The sequence below is a fragment of the Microcaecilia unicolor genome, chromosome 2 (assembly GCF_901765095.1).
Source record: "Microcaecilia unicolor chromosome 2, aMicUni1.1, whole genome shotgun sequence".
NCBI lineage: Eukaryota > Metazoa > Chordata > Amphibia > Gymnophiona > Siphonopidae > Microcaecilia > Microcaecilia unicolor.
In genome coordinates, this window is record NC_044032.1 from 376,182,730 (window position 1) to 376,205,235 (window position 22,506).

Below are 22,506 nucleotides of genomic sequence, written 5' to 3' on the forward strand. Positions count from 1 at the left end.
CAGGGGCCACATCATATTTTGTTGCATATTTAGTCAAATAGTGACAAAATACTACGGTGCATTGTCCCTTCTCCAGTCTTCAACCAGTCTCTCTTTCTCTTTCTCATGTACTCCTCTCCCCAGTTTTCACCCAGTCTCTCTCATGTAAACCCCTAGCCTTTACCCAATTTCTCTTGCTCTCCCTCTCTCTCTCATGTACCACCTCAGTCTTTCCCCAGTCTCTTTCCCCTCATCTGTCTTCAGCTTCAGAAGAAACAGTATGATTTCTGCTTCTCCACCTTAACAAGGCTCTCTGCAAGCTTGAGCTGCATGGTGCTGGAAGTTTGGGTTGATCTCGTGATTTCAAGTCTCCTGATACTTGAAACTGTACTGTTAATCTCAGGGCCGCCGAGAGACTGGGCTGGGCCCAGGGCAAGGCCACCCCCGGGCTCTCCCCCCCCCCCCCCCCCCCCCCCCGAGGTCACTGCCGCTGCCGCTCCCCCCTCAATCCCCCCCCCCAGGTCGCCACCGCTTCCCCCCCTCCACCCGCCTCCCTCCATCCGCCACCGGGCCTGGCCCCCTGCATTGAAATCAAAGCACCTCTCACCTCTGTGTGAAAGCGCTGCAGGCAGCATGGCAGCAGATCGCCTCCCTTCAGTCCTCCTTCCCTCCTTGTGTCCCACCCTCGCAGAAGTTACATCAGATGAGGGCGGGACACAGGGAGGGAAGGAGGCCCGAACGGAGGCGATCTGCTGCCCTGCTTCCTGCAGCGCTTTCACACGGAGGTGAGAGGCACTGTGATTTCAATGCAGGGGGGCAGGCCCGATGGTAGATGGTCAACAACGGAGGGCGGGTGGGACTGCGGCACCGGGCCCCCCTTGGAGGCCTGGGCCCGGGGAATTTTGTCCCCCCTGGCCCCCCTCTCAGCGGCTATGGTTAATCTAAACTTCTAGCATGGTATGGCTCAAACTTACAGAGAGCTGAGTTGTAGTGGGAAAGCAGGAATCCCACTGAAAGCACCAGAAGAATTTCCAAGCTTCTGAGGGTCACAAAAAAGCACTTGGTGGGCCGGATTCTGGCCTGTGTGCAGTAGGTTGGACAAGCCTGCTTTAGAACCATCTACATGTGTAAATAGCACCATTTACATAGGCAGATTGCATACATGTGCAAATAGCAATTTTATAAAACCACTATTTGAATATATATATCCTCCTTCATGCAGAGTTTTAAAAGGAACATGGCAGGGACATGGTTTGACAGAAAAACAATGAGAACCATTGATCTGCAAATGCTAAAGCAGTGCAGATAGAAAGCAGACCTAATTCCAGTGGAAGAGCATAGTCCTGACTAGCAGATGCTAACAAGGATAGATTTTATAAGAACTTTTATTCACAAACACATGAAAAACAATATAAAAAACATATATAACCCCGACAGTACCAAAGCCTCAATAATATCCACATACTTCCGGAATCTATATAGGTCACCCAAAGTTGGGTGCCCAAATTCGGGGCAGATCCCAGATGAGCGTAGACTAATTAATCTATCAGGCACCAACGATCAATTATTGGAATTAATTGCACTTGATTGGCAGTAATTAGGAGTTACTGTGGATTAACATGTTAACATGTATTAGTATATCTAGTCCTGAGTGTACTTTCTTTCTAATGGCCCTTTTGCATTGAACAGTCAAGGAAAGTGGAAAACCAACCACAATGTCCATGGAGACTCAAGTTATTCTTCAATCAGTTAATGCTGACAGAATAGGGTTATTCAATCAGTATTTCCTGATTAAAGAATAAACTTTAGTCACTGTGTACATTGTGGCTGGCTTTTTCCATTTTTCTTGGTTGTTCATGTGGCTTGCGTGGACACGTTTAGTGTATTTTTGGTGTTTGCCATTTGAATTGAAGTCACAGCGTAAACCTTTAGTTGTAGCCTTTAAAATAAATGCCAGTATCTTTCATGCTTCCATAAATAGAGTATTACATTTATTTCCTTAAGTAACTGAGTCTAGAGAGAGGTACATATGACATATGATGTCAGTATTCATGAAGACTAGCATGGAGGCAGTAGCAGTCATAACAAGATGATTGGTCAACAGTGGCCAGCTTAGCAGCTGTGGTGGAAGTGATACAATTTAATATGGAAACAGCAGCAGCAGGCTCCAGACATGAGTATGGAATGGAGACAGTTCTTGCGACTCTTCTTGACTATCTCTATAGGAATGTGACAGGGGATCTGCCTTGATACTAGTGTATCAAGGGGCTTCTACACACGCCTGCCTGAATGATGAAGTTTATATGCTCCTTAAGCTAAGTGTCTTTTGTTGTATATTTATATATTTGCACATGATGGTGTGGCAATATAAGTCAATATTATTGCAATTACAACATTAGGGTGGAGGTGGTTTTAGTCGATGATTAAACCAATGCATGTTGATAGAGTCACCAGGGGAGTGATATGAATATCCGTGCAAAGAGATATGAGGCTCCACCTCGTTGTTAACTGCAAGTATTCTCAGTGACTTCCTCCTCAATATATATATATTTGATACTAGTGTAGCTGGATTTCTGTGTTACAGAATGTACATGGTTCAAATCCCAATTGTCAGATATCAGGTGTCATATGTTTAAAAAAAAGACTTTTTAGAAATTAAAACTGATAAGGCAACATCAACTTTTTTAGCTGCAGAAGCTTTGTAGGTAGTTGTATATGCTTTATTGTTAAGTTTGCTGGGCTACTGTAATGCACTATATATAGGGATAACTGGAAAACTGCTGAAACAGCTACAGATGATTCAGAATACAGCTGCTAGATTGATTTTGGGAAGAAGCAAATGAGAAAGTAGCAGCCCTATACCGGTTGCTGGTTAAGGAATGGTGCCTGTTTAAGTTGTTGGTTCTGGTAGATTTATATTTTAATTATGTTCATTTGACAGTTGTAAGCCCCTGATGTAGCCTATTCTTAGGTAAAATGTGTTCATGTCGGGCATTGCTTTAATTCATCTGTTTTAAATAAATTATCTACTACTTTCAATGCACGGTGTATTTGGTCTGCTTTCTATCTGCACTGCAAGGACATGGTTTCAGCATGACAAAAAATCTAGATGTGCACTTCCCATTTTACAATGGGAAACCATGTCAACAATAAAAAAAAAAAAAATATATATATATATATATATATATATATATATATATATATATATATATATATATATATATATACATCAATGTTGGCTATACACCTGGCCTGAATCATGCCCGTGCTAGCTTAAAGGGAAAGATGGAGAGGCCAATGGGACCCCCTCCCCCTTACCCCCTACAGACACCCCAACACAGTATCAAATATCTTTTATCCCCAATTTCCTTTCACATAAAGTTGCCCCAACATCCCTCAACCCACTTTCAAACAAAAGCCCTTCTCCCCCCTTACTCCCATAACACTCTGTGGCTCTTATTGAAGGGAGGGGAGTGTCTGCCTGGTTTCTTGTGGCAGGGCAAGAACAATCTCCAGTTTCTCTTGCCCCTTGGGATATGTGAGGTCAAAATCAATCCAGGCACCCATCGGGGCAGGAATGATAGGAGATTGTTCTTGCCCTGCTATTTGACCCCAGGAAGCCACCCGAATTGAGGGTCATATTCATAGGTAATGGAGTTTGGGATGTCAGGAAGTGACTTTTGTATGAAGGGGCAGGGGACATTGGGGTGACCTGTGAAAGGGATCAGAAGTGGGGGGGTCAGAGAGATATTGAGGGTAACATATTGGGAGGTGGCCTGGGGGATGTCAGTGTTGACTTTTGTGCTGATGCTGCCCGGGGAGAGGTTTAGGAAATGACCTTTGTGTTGGAAGGGGTGAGTTTTGCATTGGGGAATCGAAGAAGTGGAGGAGGCTTACCAATGACCTCTTCACTAGATAATGGGCTTGACTTGGGGCTTGCTCTCTGTATTCCTGCTGCCAAGAACTCACAATATTCTGGCTGCAGCAAGTTATACTCTTCAGATCAATTCAGTGGGGGTCCAGACCAATCCAACAGTCAAGGTAGAATCGGAAAGTGTGGGGGTTGTGCAGGGTGGGGGTGGGGGGGGAATGAAGGCTAGAAGGGTTGGAAACCAGTTGTGCTACCCCAGCCAGCTGTCAGTGTCACATTTAGCACTGGGATGGTGTTACATGGTAGAACTGATGGCATGGAAGCCCTTTTACAACTGTCTGCCCTGTGTGGTAAATGCAGGATAGATACAGGGCATGCACGCAGCCTTTGAACTTACCACACTGTAATGTTGCCATTACTTTAGTGAAAGGCCTCTTAGTGAAGTATTGACTATAAAGGGGCCCTTTTACTAAAGTATGCTAAAATTTGCAATTAGCACATGTTACTGCATGCTACCTTCGAATTTGGATATTCTGAATTTGTGCTTGCAATTTAATTACTTAACAAGCAAATCAGTGCTGATAATTGCCACTTAACAAGCAATTATTGATACTAATTGTCATCAATTAGAATTTCCACGCACAACTTGCTAGGCATATTCTGTAAAGTGGTGCGTGTAAATTCTAAAGCCATGGCCATGGGTGTGGAATGGCAGGCCATGAGCATTACAAAAATCTATGTTCAGGGTTGTATAATACACCTCCGTGCCTAACTTAGGCACCAATATTTATACCAAGTTTTACTTAGCATAAATGAAGATGCCTAAAGTTAGGCATAGGCATGGCCGCTAGGCATATTCTATATACCCATTAGGCATAATTCTATAAACTGTGCCTAAATCTAGGCACAGTTTACTAAATACACCTAGGCTTTAATATTTTTGGTGATTTTTTTTAGAATCTAGTCCTAAGTATGTAAATCATGACTTCTGCTGTTTTTCACCTAAATTCCTGCCTTGGGCTTACTTACTCTAAAATTGTTCTAAATAGGAGGTAATTTTATTAAAAAACCTTTTATGTATATAAAACTGATTTACATGCAAAAATGGTTTATAACATTACCTTCCAAATGAACACACAATGGGGGAGGGGTGCAGTTCTATAAGTGGGTGCCTCCTTTTAGGCATGCCAATGCCAGGGGTGAAGGCCAATTCTGTAATGACATCTGAGCTCCTTCCCCCAGTGATTACGAATGTTATCTGCTCAGCAACTGAGTCCCATACAGCCAAGAGAATGAAAGATTTCATCAGGCAATCAAGTCTTAGTCTTCCCCATTCAAATACCCAACACAATCACTGGGTCACCAGCAAAGTCCAGTTTAATTAATGTTAAATTCAGTTGCCAACTTCTTTCTAAAAGGACATTATGCTGGTGGAGTTTTGCATCCCTACTACTGCAGTAGACATATTTGACATTCTTTAGAGTCCCCTCCAATACATCTCATACATTGCTAAGAATTAATTTATTGTATACATAATAAAGTACTATGGAAATATAACTGTGCATTATTTTCTTCAAAGGATTTGCTGAATAACCCAATAATAACTGCAATAATAGACATCCAACTTAATGGCACAGGCTGGGGTGCCAAGCATTTTGCCAGTTTTCTGTACAACGGCCCTACAGAGATAAGACCTTCTGGAATGCCACTGTATGACTGGAGAGATGTCTATAATTACATAACAAGTGCAATAAGAAGCATGACAAAGTTTCTTGGGGTTTGTATCTATTAAAATGCATTTCTGTTGCAGACTTTAATATTTATGAGTTTTAGACAAAGTTCACACTCGTGATACTAGTATTTATTTAATCAAATAATTTTAGTATATAAAAGGAAATAAATAACAGCTATAAAAATGTCTGAATTTTCATTGAGGCCAATCTAATAAATGCATAAGACTAGTGTATACAATCTCCTTTTCAGCACACATTATTCTGCCATGAGGAGCTATATGCTAAAAAGCCCTATAGTGAAACTACACTCACAGTCTTTCTACACTTGAGATGTAGTTATTGTTTTTTTGCTTGAAATTGTGTGTGTCTGGAAGATATTTTAGCTATATTTATAGGTAATTATACTGTTTTGCGTAGTTTATTTTAGCACATCTGAGGAAGGCATTTTAAAATTTAATTTCACAGGGAGAGAACTATGCAGTAGTATTTTTTAATCTATATTTTTTATTTTTCAAATAGACAATCATCTATTACAACATCAGCCGATACATCTTTTAAACATAGCTATGCCAACTTCCTTGACCACAACTTTTGGCAACAAATTCAACAGGTTAATTATATGTTGAGTGAATATTTTCTCTAATTTGTTTTAAATGTACTAACAACTTGCATAGAGTCTCCTCTTATCATAATAATATTTAAAAGGGTAGACAACTATTCCCTACTTAGCTTTTCCAGCCCATGTATTATTGTAGGGACCTTTATTAAGGAAATGCATATATTGGTGTGCATTTGATTTGTTATCATGCCTTTAAAAATTATTGTACACTAAGGGGCCTGTTTACTGAAGTGCAATAAGCAGTTACCTTGCAGATTAATATGTGGTAAAAATTACCGCATGGCAGCGGGTGAGGAAAGTGTGGCGAATGAGTGGATTATGAGCACCTTGTATTTAGTGTACAATATGTTACTGTGCACAGCCCAGATGTAGTTATTTTTTTCACAAGAGAGTAACTACATGATCTTAATTTCCTGAGGAACCTCTCCTGATGGACTTTGTAAATGCCTATACGTTGTATAGCTTTAAATCAATGGCATAAACTCTTGAAGACACTAAGGACCAATTAGACTTAAATACTTCACATGTCTGACTCTTTAGGGTATAAGCAATTCAAGGACAAACAAATCTTCTCATCTCAAAAGTATTTCACGAGTATTCATTTGACCTCAAAAGTATTTCACGAGTATGATGGATGTTGCGAACATTGCCATAAAAAAAGTTTTTAGGTGGCAATGAACATCACTGAGGTCAAATGAATACTCGTGAAATACTTTTGAGATGAGAAGAATTGTTTGTCCTTGAATTGCTTATACCCTAAAGAGTTAGACACGTGAAGTATTTAAGTCTATACGCTGTATAAGCCAGCATACTCTTATTCACATGCTCATTAACACAGTCAAGAAAATCTTAACAAATTCATAAAATGAGACTTTTCTTTGTTAATTTTATGTTGGTTTTGCCTTATTAAAAGCCATGCCAATCTCTCTATATATATATTTTTCAAAACTTTTGTGTATATACCATCTGGTCCTGGTGATTTATTACTTTAGTTTATCAACTTACTCCGTCACAATTTCTAGGTTCTCCGTGTTGTGTATCAGTTCCTTTCAGCTATCACCATCATAGTTTTTCCAGCTTTGGTCTCATGACATCCAGAACCTCTAGGGTAGCATTTTCTGGTGCTACCCATTTCACGCACAGGGCCCCAGAGACAGGTAGAGCTCCGGAGTCTCAATGATTGGATGAGACGATGGTGCAGGGAGGAGAGTTTTAGATTTGTTAGGAACTGGGCAACATTCTGGGGAAGAGGGAGCCTATTCCGAAAGGATGGGCTCCACCTTAACCAGGGTGGGACCAGGCTGCTGGCATCGGCATTTAAAAAGGAGATAGAGCAGCTTTTAAACTAGAAACGGGGAGAAGGCCGACAGTCACTCAAAAGCGCATGGTTCGGGATAAGTTATTTTTCAAAGATATCACCAAAACAGGGAAGATAGGGTATCCTGATAGTGAGGTTGAAAAGAGACTGTAGTAGATTAGGTGTCCTTAAATATAAATAAAAATCAAACAAAAGATTGCAAATTAATACTGTCAAGTACTGAGCATGATGTAATTAGGAACAACAAACATAGTTTTGAAATGTCTTTATGCGATGCCAGAAGCCTAAGAAATAAGATGGGGGAGTTAGAATATATTGCACTAAATGAAAAATTAGATAAAATAGGAATCTCTGAGACCTGGTGGAAGGAGGATAACCAGTGGGACACTGTCATACCGGGGTACAAATGATATCGTGGTGATAGGGTGGATCGAATTGGTGAAGGGGGTAGCATTGTATGTTAAGAAGAGCCTTGAATCAAATAGATTGAAAATTCTGCAGGAAACCAAACACATCTTGGAATCTCTATGGATTGAAATTCCATGTGTAAAAGGGAAAAGGATTGTGATAGGAGTGTACTACCGTCCGCCTGGCCAGGATGAACAGACGGATGTAGAAATGTTAAAGGAAATTAGGGAAGCAAACAATCTGGGCAACAAAATAATAATGGGTGATTTCAATTACTCCGATAATGACTGGGTAAATGTAACATCAGGGCACGCTAGGGAAGTAAACGTCTTTGACAAAATCAAGGATTGCTTTATGGAGCAGCTGGTACAGGAGCCGAGGAGAGAAGAAAAATTCTAGACCTAATCCTTAGTGGAGCACATGATCTGGTACGGGAGGAAATGGTGCTGGGGCCGCTTGATAACAGAGATCATAATATGATCAGATTTGATATTAGCTTTGAAGTACGTATACACAGGAAATCCAATTCATTAGCGTTTAACTTTAAAAAAGGATATTTACGATAAAATGAGAATCACAGTAGAAAAAAAAACTTAGAGGAGCGGCTTCGAGGGTCAAAAACTTACATCAGGTGTGGATGCTGTTCAAAAACACCATCCTGTAAGCCCAGGCCAAATATATTTTGCATATTGAAAAAGGAGAACGGAAAACCAAACGACAGCCGGCATGGTTAAAAAGTGAGGTGAATGAAGCTATTAGAGCTAAAAGAAAATCCTTCAGAAAATGGAGGACGCCCATGTGTTAGGCATGCCCCAGTCCCGCCTTTGCTACGCTTCCGACAAACCCCTGTGAACTTTGGTCATCCCCGCGATGGAAAGCAGTTGAGGACGCCCAAAATCGGCTTTTGATTATGCCGATTTGGGCGACTCTGTGAGAAGGATGAAAATTCTGCAGGAAACAAAACACATCTTGGAATCCCTATGGATTGAAATTCCATGTGTAAAGGGGAAAAGTATAGTGATAGGAGTGCACTACCGTCCACCTGACCAGGATGAACAGACGGATGTAGAAATGTTAAAGGAAATTAGGGAGAAAAATAAATTGGGCAACACAATAATAATGAGTGATATCAATTACCCCGATATTGACTGGGTAAATGTAATGTAACATCGGGACATGCTAGGGAAGTAAAATTCCTTCACAAAATCAAGGACTGCTTTATGGAGCAGCTGGTACAGGAGCCGATGAGAGAAGGAAAAATTCTAGACATAGTCCTTAGTGGAGCGCATGATCTGGTGTGGGAGGTAATGGTGCTGAAGCCGCTTGATAACAGTGATCATAATATGATCGAATTTGATATTAGCTCTGATGTAAGTATACATAGGAAATCAAATACGTTAGCGTTTAACTTTAAAAAAGGAGGCTATGATAAAATGAGAAGAATGGTGAAAAAAAACTTAGAGGAGTGGCTTCAAGGGTCAAAAATTTACATCAAGCATGGATGCTGTTTAAAAACACCATCCTGGAAGCCCAAGCCAAATATATTCCACATATTAAAAAAGGAGGACGGAAATGAGGTGAAGGAAGCTATTAGAGCTAAACGAAAATCCTTCAGAAAATGGAAGAAGGAACCAACTGAAAATAATAAGAAAGAGCATAAGGAATGTCAAGTCATATGCAAAGTGCTGATAAGGAAGGCAAAAAAGGACTTTGAAAAAAAGATTGCGTTGGAGTCAAAAACACATAGTAGAATTTTTTTAGGTATATTAAAAGCAGGAAGTAGGCAAAAGAATTGTTTGGACCGCTAGATGACCGAAGGGTAAAAGGGGTGATCAAGGAAGACAACGCCATAGTGGAGAGATTAAATGAATTCTTTGCTTCAGTCTTCACCGAGGAACATTTGGGATAGATACCTGTGCCAGAAATGGTATTCGAAGCTGACGAGTCAGAGAAAATGAATAAAATCTCTATAGACCTAGAGGATGTAATGGGACAATTTGACAAATTGAAGAGTAGCAAATCTCCTGTACCGGATGGTATTCATCCCAGAGTACTGACAGAACTGAAAATGAACTTGCAGAACTATTGTTAGCAATATGTAATTTATCCTTAAAATTGAGCGTGATACCGGAAGGTTGGAGGGTGGCCAATTTAACGCTGATTTTTTAAAAAGGTTCCAGGGGAGAGCAGTGAAATTATAGACCGGTGAGTCTTATGTCGGTGCCGGGCAAAATTACAGAGCATATTCAAAAGCATGGATTAATGAGAGGTGGCCAACATGGACTTAGTGAAGGGAAATCTTGCCTCACCAATCTATTACATTTCTTTGAAGGGGTGAACAAACATGTGGATAAAGGTGAGCTGGTTGATATTGTGTATCTGGATTTTCAGAAGGAGTTCGGAAGAGTACCTCATGAAAGACTCCAGAGAAAATTGGAGAGTCATGGGATAGGAGGTAGTGTCCTATTGTGGATTAAAAACTGGTTAAAAGATAGAAAACAGAAAGTAGGGTTAACTGGTCAGTATTCTCAATGGAGAAGGGTAGTTAGTGGGGTTCCCCACGGGTCTGTGCTGGAACCGCTGCTTTTTAACATATTTATAAATGACCTAGAGATGGGAGTAACTAGTGACATAATTAAATTTGCTGATGACACAAAGTTATTCTAAGTTGTTAAATAGCGGGAGGATTGTGAAAAATTACAAGAGGACCTTACAAGACTGGTAGACTGGGCGTCTATATGGCAGATGACGTTTAATGTGAGCAAGTGCAAAGTGATGCATGTGGGAAAGTGGAACCCGAATTATAGCTACGTAATACAGGTTTCCACGTTAGAAGTCACCGACCAAGGAAGGGATCTAGGTGTCGTCGTTGATGATTTGTTGAAACCTTCTGCTCAGAGTGCTTCAGCAGCTAAGAAAGCAAATAGAATATTAGGTATTACTAGAAAGGAATGGAAAACAAAAATGAGAACGTTATAATGCCTTTGTATTGCTCCATGGTGCGACTGCACCTCGAATATTGTGTTCAATTCTGGTTGCCGCATCTCAAAGAAGAGATAGTGGAATTAGAAAATGTGCAGCGAATGGTAACAAAAATGATAAAGGGGATGGGACAATTTCCCTATGAGGAAAGGCTAAAGCAGCTGGGGCTCTCTTCAGCTTGGAGAAAAGACAGCTGAAGGGAGATATGATAGAGGTCTAAAAAAATAATGAGTGGAGTGGAATGGGTAGAAGTGAAGCGTCTGTTTACGCTTTCCAAAAATAGGACTAGGGGGCATGCGATGAAGCTACAAAGTAGTAAATTTAAAACGAATGGGAGAAAATATTTCTTCACTCAACATGTAATTCATCTCTGGAATTCGTTGCCAGAAAATGTGGTAAAGGCAGTTAGCTTAGCAGAGTTTAAAAAAGGTTTAGACTGCTTCCGTAAGGAAAAGTCCATAGACCATTATTAAATTGAACTTGGGGAAAAATCCACTATTTCTGGGATAAGCAGCATAAAATGTTTTGTACTTTTTGGGGGATCTTGCCAGTTATTTGTGACTTGGATTGGCCACTGTTGGAAACAGGATGCTAGGCTTGATAGACCTTTGGTCTGTCCCAGTATGGCAATACATATGTACTTATGACTGAGTCATCACTTACATGTTTAGCAGTTGCTAAACCATAAATTATGAATTTAAAATTAGACCTGTAAAATAGTCACTGTTGCAGTTACTAGTGGAATAAAAACTGGTCAGTTTTAAATATACAGTACAGTCTTTCTTGATTATCCGACGTAAACGGGACCGACCCATTCTCGGATAAGTAAAAAGTTGGATAATATGGAAAACACTGTTATAAATCCCTCATACAATGCATAAAGAACGGCATAGAAATGCTGATTTTCAAAAATTGTTCTGAAACAAAGATTCATTATTAGAAATAAATGTGATGACATCAGAAGGGGGGTCTGTCAGATATGCTGGATGGTTGGCTTAGCGAAGGTCTGATAATCATGACTGTACTGTAGAACATAAAACATTGAACCTATAACACTGAACTAAGATAAGAAGAATCCATTGTACATAAGCATGATTGGATGTCACATTTACTTATATACCCTAGATAAGCTTCGCACATTAACCTCTGGATTCTATATGTATGGCACCCAAAAGTGCATGCCCAAATTGCGTGCATACCTAAGTTGAAGGTGTATTTTAATTGAGTAACGAGCCAATAACTAGCAGTAATTGGGTGCTAACAGCCAATTGTTGCAGTTAATTGGCTTAAATTAAGATTTACCCATGCATCTCGCTAAGTAATATTCTAGAAAGATCCATGCACAGATCTATTAGCATGCTACTGAAAAAGAGGCATGGCCATGGGAGTGGCATGGGGGGATCAAGGGTATTCAATAAAGATGCACACAGTATTATAGAATTTGAGGGATCTGCGCCTAATCTATATGCCAGGATTGACACCAAGTTTCAATGGCCGTAAATCGCCTTGCCCAACTTTGGGTGTGGATCCTGATGCTACAAGCTATTCTATGAATGTCATGCAGTTCAGAGTATCATTTATAGAATAGCAGCCAGTGGATTTTTTTTCAGTGCCCAAATTTAGGCTGAATCTAATCCTAATTGATTTGAAAGCCATTAAGAGGGCAGCTCTAAAACTCGGGGGCCGTTTTATTAAGTCACGTAAGCATCTACATACGCCTAACACGTGCCAAAATGAAATCACCGCATGGCTATTGCATGGCTCTTGTGGTAATTTCATTTTTGACTCACAGCCAATACATGCAGTCGAAAAAAAAAATTATTTTCTGCCATGCGTATCGGACATGCGCCAAGTGGCATTTGGCATGTGTAGATTATTACTGCTCGGTTACCGCATGAGACTTTACTGCTAGTTCAATGACTGGCGGTAAGGTCTCAGACCCAAACTGGATGCGCGGCAATTTTCATTTTGCCAAATGTCCATTTTCGGCAAAAATTTTAAAAAGGCATTTTTTACAGATGAGCTGAAAAATGATTCTACGCACGCAGGCCATTTTTCAAAGTGAATGGCCCATTGGGGACAGTACTAGTACCTGTATAGAAAACTGTACTTGTTAACTGTCATCCCCCAGATTTTGTATAGCGCGGCTAGCATTCTGTGCCAAATTCCAAGTGCATTCTGTAACAATTTGCATAATTTAATTGGCAATCAGCATTAACAGCACTTAATAAGCAATGATGAGCACTAATTGACAATAAATACAATTTATGCATTCAGATTTCTAAGTGTATTCTGTAATGCACAGCGCCTAAATTTTAATGCATGCAGGCAAAAGGGGACGTGGTTATGGGCATTTCATGGGCATTCTAAAATTTTCACGCACTGTTATAGAATATGGCCCTCTGTGCCTAAATCTACACACTGGGATTTACGCCACATTTTGGTTGGTATAAATGGAAGAGCATAGATTTAAGCGCTAGAGTTTCAACTAAGCATATTCTATATACTGTGCCTAAATCTAGGTGCTGATTATAGAACGTGCTTAGATGGAAATGTTTTCTGTGCAGATTTTTTAGATGCCATGTATAGAATTCCCCCTGTATGCCTGTGTGAAGGTCTAAGTGGTTTTCCACATATGCTAAATAAATAAATAAATTTTAAACATTTATGTTTATACTCCTGCTAATTCTATAAAAGTCACCAATCAATTGTGCAGACATATTAGGGTGCATTCCCAATTTTCACATGCAATTTAATTGAATGAGCTAATTAGCACCAATAATTGGCCTTTTAAGCAATTATTGGCACTAATTACATTTAATTGGAATTTACATGCATAAATTTAGATGAAGGATCCGCCCTTACATTTTACCTGTGAGTAAAAAAGGGGGCATGGAAATGGGTTAGTCATGGGCAGAATGGGGGCATTCCTAGCTTTTATATGCTTTGTTATAGAATAAGGGGTATAAGCACCTAATTTAGGCATGCACATTTGCACCATGATTCAGTTAGTCCAATAACTGCGCCTAAAGTTAGGCACGATTCCCAAGCATAAGCTATTCTATAAACCACGTCTAAGTTTAAGCACAACTTATAGAATAGTGCAGATTTTTTTGGCGCCATACATAGAATTCACCCCAATATGCATATAAATGATTAGTGCCTATTTCATAGAATTACCCTTTATTACCTTGTATAGCCTTGCAAGTGGATGTTATGTGAGAATTAAATAGGTGGTTCTTTAATTTTAAGATGTAATTATATAGGTCAATATAATGATATAAAAAGGTTAGACATCTTGAGCCAATCTTATTGGCAGTCTCCTATTGTGCAGGGGGTTCAGACCTATTGTCTCTCTTGTAGTTTGAACAATGAACAACACTGCAGCAGGTTTCAGTCTTGTTAGCAGTTGCAGATCACCTTTGAAGGAAGTTGTTGGAGAGTGGGGGGAGTCAATAAAAATATATGCAGAACTTTCATGATCCACACTAAAAGCATCTTACTGTTTGGTCTGCAAAGCAAGAAAGGCATGAATGACACCTTATTATAAAAGAAAATGTGTTTTACTGATTGTCTGCTATTCTTGCAAAGCAGTTTTTGGAGGCTGTAAGGGAATAGGCACTGTAGCTGATACCTTGTCCTGATGATTCTAGATGGAAAGCTCTCATTAGGCAAGGGATCAGGTGCAGCAGCCACTAAAAATGCCTCCATCATAGAAAGATTGCCTAAATAATGTGCTTTATTGGCAGGCAGTGAATAACAGGGACATATTTGTTTTCTTCATGTAGAGCAGCATTTTATACAGATCAACGTGAAAGTAAAATTGTACTCATTGCACATTAGAACTGGTTTTACTAAGAGTCTGTAGGAAATTGTCATTCAGTGCATACTCATGCTGACTCCTATATATTTTGTTTTTGAATTATATTGGTGTCCAGTATTAAGTGTTCCAACTTGTATGCTTTGTAAAGATACTAGTAAAAAAGGCCCGTTTCCGTAACAAATGAAACGGGCGCTAGCATATGGTTTAGGTTATTATTTTTTTTTGTTTTTCCTGTTTGATATTAAGGGATATAAGTGTTTGTTCAGATTTTTTTTTTGGGTGGGGGTTTGAGGGACGTGGTGTGCTTTTATGTATCGGGGGGGGGGGGGGGTTTGTGGAGGTTTTTTTTTTCAGAAATGTAAATGTGTGTCTTGGGGGTTATCCTTTCCTGATTGTTGGATAAGTTGTTTTTTCTTTGTTTTGCTGAAGAGCATTGTTGTTTTTTTATTTTTTGAAGGAAGAGGAGCATGTTATTTTGTGTCGGGTAAGGCAGGAAGAGAGAAGTGCTTTGCTTCTGGAAGGTTTTTTGGCATCCTGGATTAGTGAAATGATTTTCCCGAGGTGGAAGGGAGAGGAGCACGTTGTTGGGGCTTTTGGGGGAGTGGTGTGAACCGGAACGTCTTCTGTAAGGTTTGTGGGCATCCTGCATTTTTTTGATGATTTCCCCGGGGCGGAATAGAGAGGAGCACGTTGTTGGGGCGTTGGGATGGGGTAGGGAGTGAACCGGAACGTCTTCTGGAAGGTTTGTGGGCATCCTGGATTTTTTTGACGATTTCCCCGGGTGAGAAGGGAGAGGAGTACGTTGTTGGGGCGTGGGGGAGGGGGGGAGTGAACGGGAACGTCTTGTGGAAGGTTTGTTGGCATCGTGGATTTGTGAAACGACTTGCCGGAGTCGGAAGGGAGAGAAGCACGTTGTTGGGGCGTCGGGGGTGAACCGGAGCATTTTGTCCTTTGCAGTCCGCTGGAGGGAAATGCTTGAAGGGGGGTGCGTTGGTGTGGGAATTGGGGGGGGGGGGTGCGTCGGTGTGGGGTTGGTTTTGCAGGTTTGCAGCCAGTCTCCAGTGATTCCAAGGCAGGGGAGGAGTAGGGAAACACGCGGAGCGTGTTTCCCTACTCCTCCCCCTGTGTCGGTCGCTGTTTGCTACTGGCTGGCTCATGGCTAATCATTCCAGCTGGGCGACAGGTTTCTGTTAGCGGCAGCTTTTTGTGGGCAGTGACATCCCAGATGGTGAGGGGCATGCTTTTGTTTTTCGGCTCCACCTAGTCCACGTGAATGGAATGCAAGTATTTCGCACATACCCACAGGTAGCGGTGGTCCTCTACTCTCCGTTCTGATCCGCTCTTCAATGCCCACAGTAGGAATATTGTGCTATCGTTCTAGCATTGCTCCTCTGTTCTCTGTGCTGCACAATAATGTGGAGTTCTGCTGTTGAATGCTCCTCCCTTCTTGCCTTGTACTTTCCTGTGATTGGTCCGCCTAACGTCGCATTGCGTTGCCTGGTAACGGTTCACATTGTGTGTGGTATTTTCTGATTGGTCCTTCATTCCTCCTACATGATTACCGTTGCCTGGCAACGTGAATGTTTTCTTCCGTCGACGTTTGATGCGAGGGCGGGGCATAGGCTGGCTGGCTTCACCACCATGAATCCACGAACCCTTCAGGGAGTGATTGAGTGACTTCAGAACGTTGTCTTCAGAACGTTGAGGGTGAGTTTTATTATAGTAGATGTTGTGGTAAAGGTTTCTTCTGGATTAGCTTGCAAGGATAGAAAATTGGCAATAAAATCCTTTATCGTGGAGGGAGGAAGTGACGTCACCGTCAGAGATGGCTGCTTGATGTTTGAGCTCCGTCGGGGCAGCAGTGAAAGCAGCGATTTTCCCCCAGCGAAACCGCGATCGCGATCACGAATTTAGGCGGGCAGAGTCCGGAGATCGATGGCGACCCGAAAGCGCCTGGAGAAATTTAAATATAGCGCTGATCAGCGGGACGGAGCGGCAACATCGAGTCGCACCCCGCGCAAGGCGCGAGACAAAATGGCGGACGCGGACTCGGGCTCAGATACGGAGGGGCTGATGGAGCAGCAAGAGAGCGATACTGAACTCACGAAGCAGGAGGTAACGCGCTGGTTTAAAGCAGAAATGGCGGCAGTGAGGAAAACAATCAAGGATGCAGTGGTGGACATTCAGAAAGAGGTGAGGGAAATTGGCACCAGGGTGGAACAAGCTGAGGAAGCTCTGGAGCACGTGGAGGGCGACATCTTGGAGTTGAAAACCGAGATTGGCTCCCTGCGTGCAGAGAAAGATAAAATGCAGCTGGATCTGGAGGACTTAGAAAATAGATCCAGAAGAAATAATTTAAGATTCAAGGGGGTCCTAGAAACAGATCAAAATATGGACTGCACTAAGGTGGTGAAAGCAATTTGTGCCTTTATCCTGGCATCTGAAGGAGACGAACACATGCTTGGAGATGGGACTGAGATACAATTTGATAGGGTCCACAGAAGCCTGGGACCCCGAAGAGATAAGCAACCCAGAGATATAGTGGCATGCTTTAAGGATTATAAGACTAAAGATCTGGTCTGGCGTAAGGCACGATTGATGGGTGAAATTCCCTGGGACAATCAAACAGTGCTAGTATTTCAAGACCTAGCCCTGGGCACGCTGCAACGAAGACGAGAGTTTCGGGATCTGACCAAGTTTCTTCAACAGGCCAATTACAGGTACAGATGGGTCTTCCCGTTTGGATTGCAGCTTACAGTTGAGGGCCACACGAGGCGGGTGACCTCGCTGGTTGAAGCATGGAAAGTGCTGAAGGAGTTAGGCTGTAAAAATTTGCCTCCTGAAGGAGATACAGGGAAACCAGGAAAAGCAACAACCGAGAAGAGAGGATCGTCGTGGCAAAAGGCAGGCTCTCGCAAAGGACCGGGCTCCCACAGGCCGGAAATGGACAGAGTACCCTGATGGAAAGTATGAGACACTACTGGTTTCAGTTCACCACAGTTATAGGTGGTTGAGTAGCCCGGGAGGGTTACCGGACAGGGTTTGCAATAGTTTTCTTCTGTTATGAGTTCAGAGAATGGATGTCTATTACACTGTTATAATGTAATGAGTTTGGGAAAGGTGGAGCGGAGGGAGAGGGAATACGAATTTGGGGGGAGGGGGGGAAAAACAGAGAGGGAGAGGGGGGAGTCAGCTCTGGCGAGGGGTTATTTCCTTACAGTATTAGGCTGGCGGCAAATGGTACCGCTCAGCAACAGGGGGGCGGGAGGGGGGTACAGGGAGGGAAAGGGTTGAGGGTGGGAACTTGGAATGTGAATGGGTTAAATTCGCAGAGGAAGAGAAATTTGGTATATCGGGAGTTACAGAGGAGTAGATGGGATATAGTCTTGCTGCAGGAGACACACATTAGACGCCGAGAGGCGCATTTATTACATCAGAGGGCCTACAGTGAATGTATTGCACACTTTGATAAAAGAGGGGGAAAGGTGGGCGGTTTGGCCATTTATATTCGGAAAGGGATTCCATTTGTAACTGATGACATTTATAGAGATGAACTGGGGCGCTGTTTAGCGGTCAGAGGGCTCTTATATGGGAAATCAGTGACAATTGTGAATATCTATGCACCCAATTCAGGTCAGGGAGAGTTTTTTGAGCATATAAAGGAGGAGCTTTTTCAATTTCAAAGAGATGGGATGATTATGGGGGGAGATTTTAATTTATGGAATACATCTATGGATCATTCTAAGGGACACATTACAGTACACAAGCCTTATACTCGGAGTTTGAGGGCACTGGCCTCAAGATTAGATCTCCTAGAGGTTTGGAGACTTAAACATCCGACCCAGAAGGCATATACATTTTTTTCTCACTCTCAGAACTCATATACATGTATTGATATGATTTGGTGTAGCCGGGTCTTATGGGAACATGTTGTGGATGCAGATGTGGGGTCTATCTCAGTCTCTGACCATGCCCCAGTAGAACTTGATTTGAAGGGGTTGGGAGAAGAGGATAAACAGAGATTCTGGAGGCTTAATGAGGGCATTTTGGGCGATAAACAGGTATGTGAGGACTTACGCAAGGTAATTCAAGATTACTGTAGTATGAATGACATAGGGGTGGTATCGGAGGGCACACTCTGGGATGCTTTAAAGGCGGTGGTACGGGGTCACCTAATTAAATGGGGCGCCAGGAAAAAACGGGAACGGGAGGCAAAAGAACTGGAAGCCAGGGAGAGGTTGGCCTACTGGGAGCGTAAGCATCAGGAAGGGGGGTTAGGAGAGGAGCTGCGGGAGGTACGTAAATGGAGGGCGGCCTTGGACCAAATACAGGTAGAACGAGTGGAGTTCCTGAGGAAACGTCTCCAGCATAAGTTTTTTGAATTTGGCAATAAATCAGGGAGGATGCTGGCTAACTGTTTGAGACACCGTCAACGGGACTCGCTGATTACCAAAATTAAAGGACAGGGGGATCAGATCCTTTATAAGGATAGAGATATTAGGGATCAATTTTTGAGATTTTATAGTACACTATACACTAGCACTATTGGGGTGGAGGAAGGTGAAATTAGAAAGGAATTGTGCTCTCTTAAGTTGCCCAAGTTATCTCGTGAGGATTGTGAAAAGCTAGAGGCCTCCTTTCATTTGGAGGAAATTAGGCAGGTCATAAAAGGACTTAAAGGAGGGAAGGCCCCAGGAGTAGATGGCTACTCTGCAAAGTTTTATAAAATCTTTGCTGGGGAGGTAGGGCCGTTGTTGGTAAGGGTGGGCAATGCTTGTTTTCAGGGCAGTTCCCTCCCATCTAGTATGCATGAAGCTGGTATATCGCTCATACTGAAACCAGGCAAAGACCCTTCTGCATGTGGGTCCTATAGACCAATTTCCCTAATTAATTTGGATGTTAAGATTCTCTCCAAGGTCCTTGCGAACAGATTAGGGGGGATATTGCCCAAATTGATCCACCCGGATCAATCAAGGTTTGTAGCGGGGAGACAAGTAGCCGATAATATACGTCGTACACTGCATATTATTTGGGAGGCTCAACAGAAGGGTCGGCATATGGCCTTGCTAAGCACAGATGCTGAAAAAGCTTTTGACAGGGTGGAGTGGCCCTATTTATGGGAGGTTTTGAGGCATCTAGGTGTTGGAGAGGGGTTGATAGGATGGTTGCAAAGGCTATATGAAGGACCCTCAGCGAGGATCAAGGTAAACGGGGGGTATTCTAATGCATTTAAGATAGGGAGAGGTATGAGGCAAGGTTGCCCACTATCTCCCTTGTTGTTTGCGATATCGATTGAACCGCTGGCGCAGAGGATAAGGGAGATGGGTGACATAAAAGGGATGGTAGTAGCGGGCAGGGAACACAAGCTGGCATCATTTGCTGACGATATTCTGTTTTTTGTCACGAGTCCCCTGACGACTTTGCCAAACTTGGTGAAAGAGCTTAATCAATTTGGTAGAATTTCAGGGTTTAAGATAAACTATGACAAGTCTGAAGTTCTAGGGGTGACTATCCCACAGGGTCGACTGGTAGAAATGCTCCAGGGGTTCTCATTTCGACTAAAGAAGGGCAATATCAAATACTTAGGGGTCCAGATACCCTCTGAGTTGAATCAACTATATTCACTAAATTATGGACCGTTGTTTCAACAAGTACATAGAGACATGGCGGGATGGCAGGGTAAATGGCTATCCTGGTGGGGGAGAATAGCCACAGTACGAATGAATATCTTACCCCGGATTTTGTTCCTGTTTCAGACTTTGCCTGTGCCGGTACCTAAAAGGGAAATAAATAAGCTTCAGGGGGAGATCAAGAAATTTATATGGGGGGTAAAGCTCCGAGAACACATAGGAAATTGATGTGGAAGTCGGTAGACCTGGGGGGAAGGGGGGTGCCCAATTTGGAATGGTACTTTTGGGCTGCACAGGTAAAGTTTGTGGTGGCATGAAGTCAGGAGGCTCCATCGGTGGTGGCTAGTTTAGACCAAGAGATGGTGCAGGGTTATAAGTTGAAGTCGGTTATATGGGCTTCAATAGAACCAAGGGTATACGGTCAAATGACAACAAATCCATTTGTGAACCATCTGTTGACCTTGTGGGCCTCTTTCAGAACCAGGTTCTGGCTAAAGAGGAAAACTTCCACAATGGCAGGTATAGGTTGGGAACCGGCTTTTCAAGTGGGAATGGGTCACCAGGTTGCAGGGTGGTGGGAAGAGGAGGGGTTGACTTGTTTCAGGGATCTCCTGAATGATGGGGAGTTAAGACCCTTAGAGGAGATCCGGGAACAGTGTGGGGGAGGTGCGGGAGATACTTATTTTTATATACAAGTCAAACATTATATGAGCCAACAAGGGTGGTTGAAGAGGGACCCGGAAGAATATGAGGAACTTGAAAATTTGTGGGGATCATTGGGGAAAATGAGAAGAGTTATATCTATGTTGTACAAATTGATTAGAGGTAGATCTTTTGAGAAATGTGCTTATATGATAAAATGGGAACAGGATCTGCAACGGGAGTTTACAGTAAATGAGTGGAAGGCTATAGTAGTAGAAGTCAAAAAAGCTTCGAATTGTGTGTTGTTAAAAGAAAATGCCTTTAAGATATTGTCGCGGTGGTATTATACCCCGCATCGATTACATGCTATGTTCTCCTCGGCATCCTCACTGTGTTGGAGGTGTGGAGATGAGGAGGGGACTTTCTTGCATATTTGGTGGTCGTGCCGGACTTTACAACCATTTTGGAAGACAGTAACGACAAAAATTTCAGAAAGTACGAATAAGCCGTTTCAATGTACGCCGCACTGGTGTCTTTTGGGTCTTGGTAACAGAAGAGGAACTAAATGGCAGAGGCGCCTTAAGAGGATTTGTTTAACAGCGGCTAAGAGTGTCATTGCAATGCACTGGAAGAAACAGATGGCTCCCTCAGAGCTGGACTGGACTCTGAAGCTTTCCCTGGTCGGGGAATTGGAGCAACTAACGGACAAAAGAATGGGAAGGTACAGCCCATCTTCAGAACTGTGGTCTCGATTTAAGCGATTAACCCAATAAGGACAGTTGAAATAAAGCTGGGAGGGGGAGGAGGGGGGAGGGGGGAAATGTGGGGGGAAAAATGAATACGTTTACATTGTTGTATTGTAATGATGCTCAATAAAATATTCAAACATTAAAAAAAAAAAATCCTTTATCGTGAATTATCAGTATACTGGTGTTCTGTTTATGTGCTTTATTTACAAGTTTAGATGGGAAGCTTCTACATAGGCTTCTTACTAACAACTGTCCGTACTTAACAAACAGACACTTAAATAGCCAACTGCAAAATTAATCCAAAGTGTAGCAGATGTCTTTTGTGAATACTCTTTGTTGTTGTTGTTGTTGTTGTTTACTGTGCAAATATATTGTAAGAACATAAGAGTAGCCACCTTGGTCAGACCAATGGTCCTTCTAGCCCAGTATCCTGTTTTCCAAACAGTGGCCAAGCCGGGTCACAAGTACCTGGCAGAAACCTAATTAGCAGCAACATTCCTTGTTACCAATCCTGGATCAAGCAATTGTTTCCCCATGTTTGTCTCAATAACAGACTATGGACTTTTCCTGGAAGAATTTGTCCAAACCTTTTTTAAACCCAGATATGCTAACCTCTGTTACTGCATCCTGTGGCAAAAAGTTCCAGAGCTTAACTATTTGTTGAATGAACAAAAATTTCCTCCTATTTGTTTTAAAAGTATTTCCATGTAACTTCCTCGAGTGTCCCCTAGTCTTTGTACTTTTGGAACGAG

General features: G+C 42.1%; 1 protein-coding gene across 1 annotated transcript in view; it reads left to right on the forward strand.

The window, feature by feature from the left end:
• The window catches only part of LOC115462091 (phospholipid-transporting ATPase ABCA1-like), a 451,679-nt gene that overhangs the window by 57,448 nt on the left and 371,725 nt on the right, over positions 1-22,506 (forward strand). The window contains 1 exon segment of the mRNA XM_030192130.1: positions 5,430-5,627. Coding sequence (XP_030047990.1) covers positions 5,430-5,627 — 198 coding nt within the window.